Source organism: Saccopteryx leptura, chromosome 1 (assembly GCF_036850995.1).
Source record: "Saccopteryx leptura isolate mSacLep1 chromosome 1, mSacLep1_pri_phased_curated, whole genome shotgun sequence".
NCBI classification, from domain to species: Eukaryota; Metazoa; Chordata; class Mammalia; order Chiroptera; family Emballonuridae; genus Saccopteryx; species Saccopteryx leptura.
This window is the reverse complement of record NC_089503.1, coordinates 373,730,403-373,742,457: the sequence shown is the minus strand read 5'-3', so window position 1 is coordinate 373,742,457 and position 12,055 is coordinate 373,730,403. Positions and strand designations below refer to the sequence as shown.

Sequence of the window (12,055 nt, the reverse complement as noted above, 5' to 3'; positions counted from 1 at the left end):
CGGGCGAGCACCGAGTGGGACAGTCGGAGAGGAAGCCCCTTTCCGGCCTGGCCCTCCCCACAGACCTCGACCCGGCCTACAGTCTCCTCCAGAGTGGAAGGAGCTCTAAGGGGAGGCAGGTCGTGTCCCCTCCCGCCACCTCCTGGCCCACTGAATGGGCCATCACACCACCCCCAGCCTTCTCTGGCGGGTGATATGTCACCGCCCGTCCAGAAGCGGCGCCACGCGCGCTGCAAATACCTGCGCAGCCGCAATACCCGGGGGCTCGGGCGCGGGCGGTTGGTCACGCAGCGGGAGCTGAGCAGTTGGCGTGAGTCCGGAGGCTCGGCCATTGGCGCGTCCCTTTGGGATTCTTCCCAGTCCTCTGTCCTGAGCCTGTGGAGTCACCGCCCCGACAGCTCAGGGGCCGCGCCGCGCCATGGAGATGTGCTCGACGCCCGGGCTGCCGACTCCAGGGGCCTCGCTGGTCCTGCGGGTGTCCTTCGTGGACGTGCGTTCCGAGGCGATCCCTGTGCAGGTTTGGGGGCTGGTGGGCGAGCGGCAAGAAGAGTACCTGCGGCTGAGCAGGGAGATCCAGGAGGCGGGGGCCACGCACGGCCCGTGGGTGCCCGGCGGCACCGCGGCCTCGCCCGGCGAGCTGTGCCTGGTGCAGGTGGGACTCCTGTGGCACCGGGGCCGCGTGGTCAGCCGGCAGGGCCAGCAGAGCCGCGTCTTCCTGCTGGACGAGGGCCGCACCGTCACGGCCGGCGCCGGCTCGCTGGTGCCCGGGTGCCGCGAGTTCTTCCACCTGCCCTCGGAGGTGCTGGGCTGCGTGCTGGCCGGCCTGGTGCCCCTGGGTGGCGGCGGCACGGGCGGCGGGGGCGAGTCCCAGCACTGGCCGGCCAGCGCCTTGGCCTTCCTCAGCAACCTGCAGGGCAAGAAGTTGCACGGGCGGGTCCTGGACGTCCTTCTCCCGTACCGCCTGATCTTCCTGGAGGTGCCGGCTCTGTTGCAGCAGATGGAGGAGCTCGGCCTGGCCCGGCAGGTACCCCACGTTCTCTTCCGCTCGCTGCTCAAACGCTATCTCCCCGCCACCCCTGCCTGCATGGGCCCCGGGGCTCTGGTCTTGCAACGAATCCCGCTCAAGCAAGAACAGCCTGGCCTGGATTACTTCTACCCGCAGCTGCAGCTGGGCGTGACGGAGCCGGTGGTGGTGACTCAAGTGTGCCATCCCCACCGCATTCACTGCCAGCTGCGCAGCTTCTCGCAGGAGATCCACCGCCTCTCCGAGAGCATGGCCCACGTGTACCGGGGTTCCGCGGGGAGGAGGGACGAGAACTGCGGCAGTGCCACCTGGGAGGAGCGGGAGGAGAGCCCAGACAAGCCGGGCTCTCCATGTGCAGCCTGTGGGTTGGACGGACATTGGTACAGGGCACTCTTGCTTGAGACTTTTCGGCTGCAGCACTGTGCGCAGGTGCTTCACGTAGACTTGGGCAGGAAGGAGTTAGTGAGCTGCAGCAGCCTGCACTACTTGCTGCCTGAATATTTTCGAATGCCTGTGGTGACCTACCCCTGTGCTTTATATGGTCTCTGGGACGGTGGCAGGGGCTGGTCTCGGTCCCAAGTCGGTGACCTGAAGGCACTGATACTGGGTCAGGCAGTGAACGCAAAGATTGAATTTTACTGTTCCTTTGAGCATGTGTATTATGTCACCCTGTATGGAGAAGATGGGATTAATCTTAACTCTGTATTCGGAGTGCAGGCCTGTTGCCTGGCTGACAGATTCCTTCAGAGCCAGGGAACAGAGGAAGAGGAGGAGGAGGAAAAGGAAGAGTGGGAAGAAGATGAGGACCAGGAGGAAAAGAAGAAGGAGGAGGAGGAAGAGGAACCAGAAACAGCTCTTGGCCGTCAGTTTCCTGCTGAAGAAGCAGATGAAGAGTTTTCCCTCCCAGCCTTGAGATGTATCAACTTAAAGAGGAATGCCTTCTATGACGCCCAGGTAGAGTTTGTTAAAACTCCTTCTGAGTTTTGGATCCGGCTGAGGAAGCACATTGGGACCTTCAGCAGGTTGACGAAGAGAATGTGCAGTTTCTATTCCTCGGCCAGTAAGCTGGACGGGGTAGTTTTGGAACTGAAACCTGATGATCTCTGCTGTGTCAAATGGAAAGAAAACGGTTATTATCGGGCTGTGATCACCAGATTAGATGACAAGAGTGTGGATGTATCCTTGGTTGATCGAGGCAATTCAGAGAATGTGCACTGGTATGACGTGAGGATGCTGCTTCCCCAGTTTAGACGGCTGCCGGCGTTGGCTCTGAGATGCACTTTGGCGGATGTTTGGCCTTTGGCCGAAACTTGGAGCCAGGAGACAATTTCCTTTTTTAAAAAGACTGTGCTCCACAAAGAATTAGTTATCCATGTTCTTGGTAAGCAGGATAATCAATATGTTATTGAGATTCTTGATGAATCAAGAACCGAGGAAAAAAACATTAGTAAGGTGATTGCTCAGGCTGGATATGCCAAGTATCAGGAATTTGAAACAAAGGAAAATATTCCTGGATGTTCCCACTCCCCAGGGCATGTTTCAGGCCATCTTAGTGCTGAGAATAACAAAATATCTTCTGCCAAGGAGGAAGCGGTAGAACAGAAAGCCAAGAGAGATAACAAAACTACATCAGTTTCAGAAGCTCTGACTGACACAACCATTGTTACAGATATTTCAACTGAACTAGTTGTGCAGGAAAAAGAGAAAACAGAGTCTGTTTATTCTCCCTTGATACAGAATACCTTGGAAATTAAACTAGGCTCTTCTTGTAAGGGAGAGATAAAAGTTGGAAGTACAATAGAAGTCAAAGTGTCTCATATTATAAACCCTGGCTATTTCTGGTGCCAGCTGACCAGGAACATAGAAGGATTTAAAACTCTAATGTGTGATATTCAGGACTATTGTAACAATACCCCTACCCCTTACCGGGGAACCTCCCTTGCTTGTCTGGCAAAGCGAAGAATAAATGGGAAATGGTCCAGAGCTCTGATCAGGGGGCCACCGTCCTCTGAGAATGTCAAAGTAGTATTTGTAGATTATGGAGACAAAGCAATGGAATCTGTGAAGAATATTTGTTCAGTTAGTGAAGAGTTTCTCAAAGTTAAGGCTCAGGCTTTTAGGTGCAGTCTTTATAATTTAATTGAACCAACTGGTCAGAACCCTTTTAGATGGCGTGAAGAGGCTATACAAGTTTTCAGTGAATTTGTGGCTAATGCGTGGGATGCCAACCGAGAATTAAAATGCACAATATTTGCTATTGCATCAATAGGTGATGAGGGACTGTTTTATATCGTGGATTTGTTAACGCCCTTTCAGAGCGCAAGCCATATGTTGGTAGAAAAGGGACTTGCAAGATCAACAAAACTTCCGAAGCCCCTGGAGTTCCCTGTTCAGCTACGTTCTTACTACTACTCGACACATGACGTGGAAGTTGGAAGTGAAGAATCAGTGTATATCACACATGTTGACAACCCTTGGACATTTTATTGCCAGTTGGGGAGAAATGCCCATGTTTTGGAACACTTGTCATATTGTATTGCACAATTAAACAAAACTTTGCTGAACGTAAAAAATCCTCTCTTGATCCCTGGAGCCATGTGCCTTGCCAAGTATACGGATAGAAATTGGTATAGGGGGATAGTGATAGAAAAAGACCCAAATAAAGTCTTCTTTGTTGATTTTGGGAACACTCACGTGGTAACAAATGATGATCTGCTTTCAATTCCTAGCGATGCCTGTGATGCTTTATTTCTGCCCATGCAAGCCATTAGGTGTTCTTTATCTGATATCCCTGACCATATACCAGAAGAAATTACAACATGGTTTCAGGAGACTGTTTTAGATAAGTCACTGAAGGCCATGGTCGTAGCAAGGAATCCAGATGGAACGCTAATTATAGAACTCTATGATGACCATATTCAAATTAATGCTAATATTAATGAGAAGTTAGTGCTACTTGGTTATAAATGTGGGGAAAGGAAAAAAGAAGAGAGTGAAGTACTCTCCGCAACAGAAATTCTTGATATAAAAAAGGAAACTATGAACATGTCACCTACAGGACATACAAGTAAATCAGTAGAGAACAAATTATACAATATGGGGACCTTGGCCAAATCATATAAACCTAAGATCAGCTCAGTATGTAAGGAACTCAAACTTTCACCAAGTTCAACAAAGACAAACTTAGTGACTCCACGTCAGGACTCTGTGGGAAATAAAAACAGTGAAGTGTCTTTATTAACAACAGAAAAGAAAGAAGAAAGATTTGCTGAGGCATCCCCTTTGAGTGTCACAAAACTAGAAGCCACTCCTTTAGAGAGAAAAACAGGAGATTCATATAATAAAGACTTGCCTCTAAAAATTGCCGAGCTTCCTCAGAAGACTATAATGCCTGGTTTTAAAACAACTGTCTATGTTTCTCATATAAATGACCCGTCAGACTTTTATGTTCAACTAACAGAAGATGAAGCTGAACTTAATCATCTCTCAGAGAGATTAAATGATGTTAAGACAAGGCCCCAAAGTTATGCAGGTCCACCTTTGCAAAGAGGCGATGTAATATGTGCCGCTTTTCCAGAAGACAACCTATGGTATCGTGCGGTGGTCAAGGAACAACAACCATGTGACTTTCTTTCCGTACAATTTATAGATTACGGCAATGTTTCTGTGATTCACGCTAACAAGGTAGGTAAACTTGACCTGGTGAATGCACTGTTACCAAGATTATGCATTCACTGCTCCTTAAGGGGACTTTGGGTTCCTGAGGTTTTAAACTCTAAAGAAATGATGCATTACTTTTCCCAAAGGACAGATGAGGCTCAAATAAGATGTGAATTTGTTCAATTTCAAGACAGGTGGGAAGTTACTCTTGCTGATGAACATGGGTGCATAGCAGAGGATATGATTAGCAGGTACAGTGTCAGTGAGAAATTCGAAATTGGACTTTCTACCCAAATGGTTAATGGTGCCTTTTCAAAGTCTGCCAACAAAGCAGACATTGACATGTCCATGTTTCTTAACTGGTATAATCCAACGATGAAAATGGTCAGAGCTTATGCCACTGTGATAGATGGACCTGAATATTTTTGGTGTCAGTTTGCCGATACTGAGCAACTTCAGTATTTAGAAGTAAAAGTACAAACTGCTGGAAAACAAGTAATGGAGCAGAGAAGGTGTATCTCATGTCCTCGTATTGGCGATCCGTGCATAACGCGATACAGAGAAGATGGGCATTATTATAGGGCCCTTATCATAAACATCTCTGAAGATTATTTTGTGTCCGTCAGGCTTGTGGACTTTGGAAATACCGAAGAGTGTGTGGACCCAGAAGCGCTCTGGACCATTCCTTCTGAACTTCTGCTGGTCCCTATGCAAGCCTTTCCCTGCTGCCTCTCGGGGTTTAATATTTCAGAGGGTGTGTGCCCTCCAGAGGGAAATGACTATTTTTATGAAATAGTAACAGAAGATGTGTTAGAGATGACAATTTTAGAAATCAAAAAGGACGTTTGTGATATTCCTTTAGCAATTGTTGACTTGAAAAGCAAAGGCAGAAGTATTAATGAGGAAATGAAAAAATATTCTAAGATGAGTATTAGTAACAGTGATCTGCCCTCTGGAAAAAGTGGCCCATGGATGGATGGAGCTCTCGGCTTCCCCGGTCCTGATGTCAGACTGAAGACACCAAGCAGTAAAGCTAGAGGGCGGGAAAGACTGTTCTCGGAGCTACAGGCAGATGAGCTCTCTGAAAGAATTGAAAAGCACTTCCTCATGATGGAAAACAAAGCAGCTAAATTCTATGACTCTGAAACTGATGACATTTTTGAAGCCTTTGAAAAGACCTGCAAAGATAAAATTGGCACTGAGGTCCCGGAAGTCGAGTGCCAGCTGGTTGACCACGCAGGGCTGGATGATAAATACCTCATCAGGGGATTTAACAAGTTATTTCCATGTGCTGGTGGGACAGAAGAGCTATTAGAAGAACTGAATTCACTCGAGGTGCTGCGGTCTCCCGATGAGGAATCAAAAGAATTCGTGGAACTAGAATCCATGGAGTTGCAGCATTCTCTAGTCGGCGATGAAGAGAGAGAAGAGCCACTGCCCCACAGCTGTGACGCAGATGGCACCCCGGAGCCATGTCTGGGGCCGCCTCCCCTCACCTGTGAAGCTGGGCAAGGGCCCGAGCTGGAATTACCTACAGCCCGGCTGTGTCTAGAATACGTGGGTGCTGAGGACACGAGAAAGTCAGGTTGTGTGGACCATTTCAATGACCAGCACAGGCTGCCACTGCCTCTAGATGGAGAGAGTTATGACCCCAAACTGCAGACTGAAACGGACCCTTCTCAAGAGGAATTGATGGGATACAGCAACAAGGATGCCGTTTTCTCGCCGATGCCTTTGTTCCCTGAAGAAGAATCCAGAGATGGAAGGAAACACGGCACTTTACCAGATCACGTCTCAGGTGTGTGAATGTTTTTTCTTTTATTTTTAGGTTTAAGGTAGTGTCTTTCAAAATGACTTATTTGTCTTAAAGAAAGGAATAATTCTTATTTGAATATTTAAATTAGTTTGTTTTTGTTGGGGGTGGGGGTGGGTGGGAAGATTAAGACCTGAAAGGAGCATCAGATTTGGAGGGTATTTTAAATATAGAGAAATTAAATTGTAAAATGATATTGTATGTGCTGGGTGAGATGCTGAATTACTTTGTATTTAAAGATACCTTAAAATGTGTCTCCAGGCCCTGGCTGGTTGGCTCAGCGGTAGAGCGTCGGCCTGGCATGCAGAAGTCCCGGGTTCGATTCCCCGCCAGGGCACACAGGAGAGGCGCCCATCTACTTCTCCACCCCTCCCCCTCTCCTTCCTCTCTGTCTCTCTTCCCCTCCCGCAGCGAGGCTCCATTAGAGCAAGGATGGCCCGGGTGCTGGGGATGGCTCTGTGGTCTCTGCCTCAGGCGCTATAGTGGCTCTGGACACAACAGAGCAACGCCCCAGAGGGGCAGGGCATCGCCCCCTGGTGGGCATGCCGGGTGGATCTCGGTCGGGAGTCTGTCTGACCACCTCCCCGTTTCCAGCTTCGGAAAAATGAAAAAAAATAAATAAATGTGTCTCCAAAAAGTAATCACATTAAAGTGTAAACAAAACATCTTTAAAATAAAGCAATTGTTTTTTGGTAAGTTAAAAAAAAACAGCAATAAAAAAACATAGTGTTCCTTTGCCAAGCACTGCTGTAGTCATGAATTTATGATAGTGATCATTTTAGCAAAATTTTCAAATTTAACTGTTTTGCTTCAGGCACGTCCCTTGCCATTCATTTAGAATCCCTTAAACAAAAACTACACTTAGGAAGCCTGTTTTAACTAATAAGTTAACAGCCAGCAGTAAATATTGGAGAGCATTCATTGTCATCGACTTTTCTGTAAATTATTATTACTGCTATTTTCTAGGCCGCGTAGTAAGACTTAAAAGACAAAATGGCTAACTTTTACCTTTTTCTTATAATCAAATGTTAGACTTTTTAATAATTTTATATTATTAAATTTGAGCCATTGCAAAAAATAGAGAACGCAGTAGACAAAGGAGCATGAGTATCACTGTAAACGCACCACCAAAAACATGACCGCAGGTGATGCGGTGGGGCACCTCCTTCCTGTTGTCTTTCTCCCTGTGTGTGTGCTTATTTACAGCGAGTTTAAAAAACTAGAGAGCCTACGCCTACCGTGTTCATTGCTATGTGTTAAACTCTTAAATACGCTCTCAATATATTTTAACTTCCTAGTATGCCATTCTGTGGATATATGATCATTTGTTTATCTCAGGGGTAGTTAACCTTTTTATACCTACTTCCCACTTTTGTATCTCTGTTAGTAGTAAAATTTTCTAACCACCCACCGGTTCCACAGTAATGGTGATTTATAAAGCAGAGTTACAGCAAGTTAAAGCATATAATAATAGTTACTTACCAAGTACTTTATGTCGGATTTTCGCTAAGTTTGGCAGAATAAATCTTTATAAAACAACTTACTATAGTTAAATCTATCTTTTTATTTATACTTTGGTTGCTCCACTACCACCCACCATGAATGCTGAAATGCCCACTAGTGGGCGGTAGGGACCAGGTTGACTACCACTGGTTTAACCATTACACTATATTTTTAGAGCTTATTGTTATGTTTTATAATAGTAAGTAATAGCTTTGTGATAAGGTTGTTCATTTGCAATAAGCTGGTTTGCTTATAGAAATGGCTGTTGTAACCAAAGACCATATCACACGTGGCTTTTGGTAGTAATTGTTTTTTGTTTGTTTGTTCACTGAATTTATTGGGATGACATTGGTTCACAAAACCCTACAGGTTTCAAGTGTACAACTCAACAGAACATCATCTGCACAGTGCATCCTGCACCCTCTGCCCCGAGCAACGTCTCTTTCCGTCCCCATTTTCCCCTTTGCCCACCTCCACCTAGCCCACCCCCCTTCCCTCTGGTTAACACCACATTGTTGTCTGTGTTTATGTATTATGTGTGTCTGTTTTTGTAATTTTTAATGTTAGAATCAGACTCACATCCTTAAAAAACACAACCCGTGGCAGGCTTTTCTGTTTGTTTTTGTTTTGTTTGTTTTTGAGGACAGTGGTAAGGAATTATATGGGGAGGGGACCCTGGAAGAATTTAAAAAGGAAGTGAGGAAAGATGACAGACTTAGACCACGTAGTACTGAACATGATGCTGATTATACAGGAACAGCAAAAGCAGTCTAGGAAAATGCTTTGCTTGTGTATCTAACATTCAGGAATTAAGAGGGTTGCACTGAGTCTTATTCTATTCAATCTGGCAGCTCAACCAGAGAGAACCTGCACTCTGAAAGGACTTACTGTTGGATCCAAATGTGTTGTGCGGTCAGGACACACACGGTCTAAATGTGAGATTTTGGAAATAGCTGAAGAAGGCACAAGGGTGAGTCAAGATGAAGTACTTTATCTCAAAAATGTACTCGCAGACTGTGAAGGAAATTTTATCAGATGCGAAAGTGTAACTGAACAGATGTTCACCTGTTCATCCTCCTTCATATTTTGATGCAGTGCAAAATTCATTTTAAAAGTTTATGGAGGCCCTGGCCGGTTGGCTCAGTGGTAGAGCGTCAGCCTGGCGTGCGGGGGACCCGGGTTCGATTCCCGGCCAGGGCACATAGGAGAAGCGCCCATTTGCTTCTCCACCCCCCCCCTCCTTCCTCTTTGTCTCTCTCTTCCCCTCCCGCAGCCAAGGCTCCATTGGAGCAAAGATGGCCCGGGCGCTGGGGATGGCTCCTTGGCCTCTGCCCCAGGCGCTAGAGTGGCTCTGGTCGCGGCAGAGCGACGCTCCGGAGGGGCAGAGCATCGCTCCCTGGTGGGCAGAGCGTCGCCCCTGGTGGGCGTGCCGGGTGGATCCCGGTCGGGCGCATGTGGGAGTCTGTCTGACTGTCTCTCCCCGTTTCCAGCTTCAGAAAAATACAAAAAAAAAAAAAAAAAAGTTTATGGATAAGCGTCCTAGCCAGAAATTGTCCTGGGCTCTTTGACCTCCCTTCCCCCTGAAATCCTGTCAGTCACCAAGTTCCGCACTTTCCACTTCTTAACCTGTTTCAGCTTTTTATGTCTAATGCCACTGCCTTGGATGAGTCCCTCATTTCACAACCAGATCACTCTAATAACCTTCTGTTTGGTTTACTTCTAGTCTTCCTTCAACTGAGTCTCTACACTGTCAGGGTGAAGTTTGTCACATGCAAATCTGACTACATCAGTCCTGTGTGGAAACTTCTAAGGGGCTTGCAGTTGATTTTCCTGTGTTTCTCCTGTGATTTGAAAACCACTTGTATGAGAATCAACTGCTGTGTTACTTCAGTTGTAGATTTCTGGGCTGTGCCCTGGCTGGCTGACTCAGAACTCCTCAGAGAAGGATCAGGACTGTGCTTTCTTCTTCTCCTTCTGCTTCTCCTCCTTCTCCTTCTCCTTCCTTCCTTCTCCTCCTTCCTTTTTCCTCCCTGTTCTTCTTCCTTCTATTTTCTTCTTCTTCCTTCTTTTCCCTTTTCTTCTCCCCTCCTTCTCCTCCCTCCCTCCCCCTCATCCCCCTCCTCCCGCTCTCCCTCCTCCTTCCTCTTTCTCCTCCCTCTTTTTTTTTTATTAAAATAACTGTATTGATTAATTTAGAGAGAGAGGAAGGGGGGGAGAGAGAGAGAGAGCAAGAGAGAGCCATCAATTTGTTGTTCACTTATTTATGCATTCATTGGTTGATTCTTGTATGTGCCCTGACTGGGAATCAAATCTGCAACCTTGGAGTACTGGGATGACGCTCTAACCAACTGAGCTACCCAGCCAGGGCAAGACTGTGCATTCTTATACCATTAAAATTTGAGACCCACTGGTCTAGAATAGAAAAGTCAAGCGTGACGTGGTCCTCCAGGGTTAAGGGTCACTGTACTTCTCTCCAGCCTTAGGTCTTTCTCCTTTGTGTTTTGTACCTTATATCAGGTGAACATCAAACGGCTTGGTTTCTTACACATATATTATTCTGCTTGGCTTCTTTTATGTTTTTAATAATGCAGTTCTATTTATTCTGTCCCCTTCCCAAACTGGTTAATTTCCACTTAATTTTAAAAGATTTGCTTTAGCCGTTGCCTCACTTGCATTAATTTCTAAATCTTTCCATCTCTTCCCCCAGCCCCAGCACAACAGCTGTATACCCACTTTATATTTCTATAGCTCTGCTGAAGTCTGTGCTTCCTATACTGTATTGTAATGAGCTGCTTAGCGGTCTGTTTTGCCACCAAATTCTGAACTTCGTGAGATGTGGATTTTATCTATCTTTGATCTCTAGGCATGCTCAATGTATGTTTTTTGAACTGAAGTACCATTGAGTTGCAACATAAGGTTGAAATTTAATAAAATCATTTTCATTGCCTTTTCAGGTATGTCATTTTAAAAGGATTGATATGGTACAAAAATCATTACAGTTTTTGGAAACTATCAACTTTTATGAAAATTTTTTCCCTTTGGTAGGTTTTGAATCTTTCAAATAGTGTGGAGGAGATGGTGAAGCCTGAGAATGTCTGGGATGATAAACCCCAATTGGACACCAGTTCATCCGAGGTATGGAATTATACAAATAATAATTACTGAGAGCATTGTCCTTCATTTTGAAAGGTGACAAACTATTTCTAAAGACCTTGTCTTTAGAAATAATGGAGAGAAAAAAATTCTAATATTGTAATAATAATAATGAAAAACAGCAATAACAATCAATGTTTCTGGGTTTTATGATGCATATCCCTTTGGACAAGCTAGTTATTAATGTTTCACTCCTTGATTTTCATTTTGGGACTAAAAATATGAAAATTGGCCCTGGCCTGTTGGCTCAGCAGTAGAGCGTCAGCCCGGTGTGTGGAAGTCCTGGATTCGATTCCTGGTCAAGGCACACAGGAGAAGCGCCCATCTGCTTCTCCACCCTTCCCCTTCTCCACTCTCTGTGTCTCTCTCTTCCCCTCCCACAGCCAAGGCTCTATTGGAGCAAAGTTGGCCCAGGTGCTGAGGATGGCTCCATGGCCTCTGCCTCAGGTGCTAGAATGGTTCCCACCACAATGGAGCAACACCCCAGATGGGCAGAGCATTGCCCCCTGGTGGGCCTGCCTGGTGCGTCCCAGTTGGGCACATGCAGGAGTCTGTCTGACTGCCTCCCTGCTTCTAACTTCAGAAAAATACCCCCCCCCAAAAAGAAAGAAAATTGTTTGGTGCCCATGACCTTCATAAAATATATTGTTGCAGAAACTCTGGGAAAATAGCAGAGTTAGAAAGGAGAGAGTATCACCTATCATACATCCACACAAAGATAAACAGGTTGGTCAATGTGGGTTTCTTTTATACTTTTTCTGATTTTATTAGAATATAAGTATATCACCTACATATTTTAAACACAGTTGATTTCATTCTACATACAGTTTTATATATTGTTTTTCATTTAAGATTATAAGGTAGTCAGTTTCCCATGTCATTATGGTATGTCTGGGCATTTG

At 45.9% G+C, this 12,055-nt stretch overlaps 1 protein-coding gene across 1 annotated transcript; it reads left to right on the top strand.

The window, feature by feature from the left end:
- The first annotated feature begins 424 nt into the window (after positions 1–424).
- Positions 425–11,165, top strand: TDRD6 (tudor domain containing 6). The gene is made up of 3 exons (XM_066360304.1): positions 425–6,482; positions 8,852–8,970; positions 11,046–11,165. Exons 1-3 carry the CDS (start codon positions 425–427, stop codon positions 11,163–11,165), a joined length of 6,297 nt encoding a protein of 2,098 aa, XP_066216401.1.
- Positions 11,166–12,055: the final 890 nt, after the last annotated feature.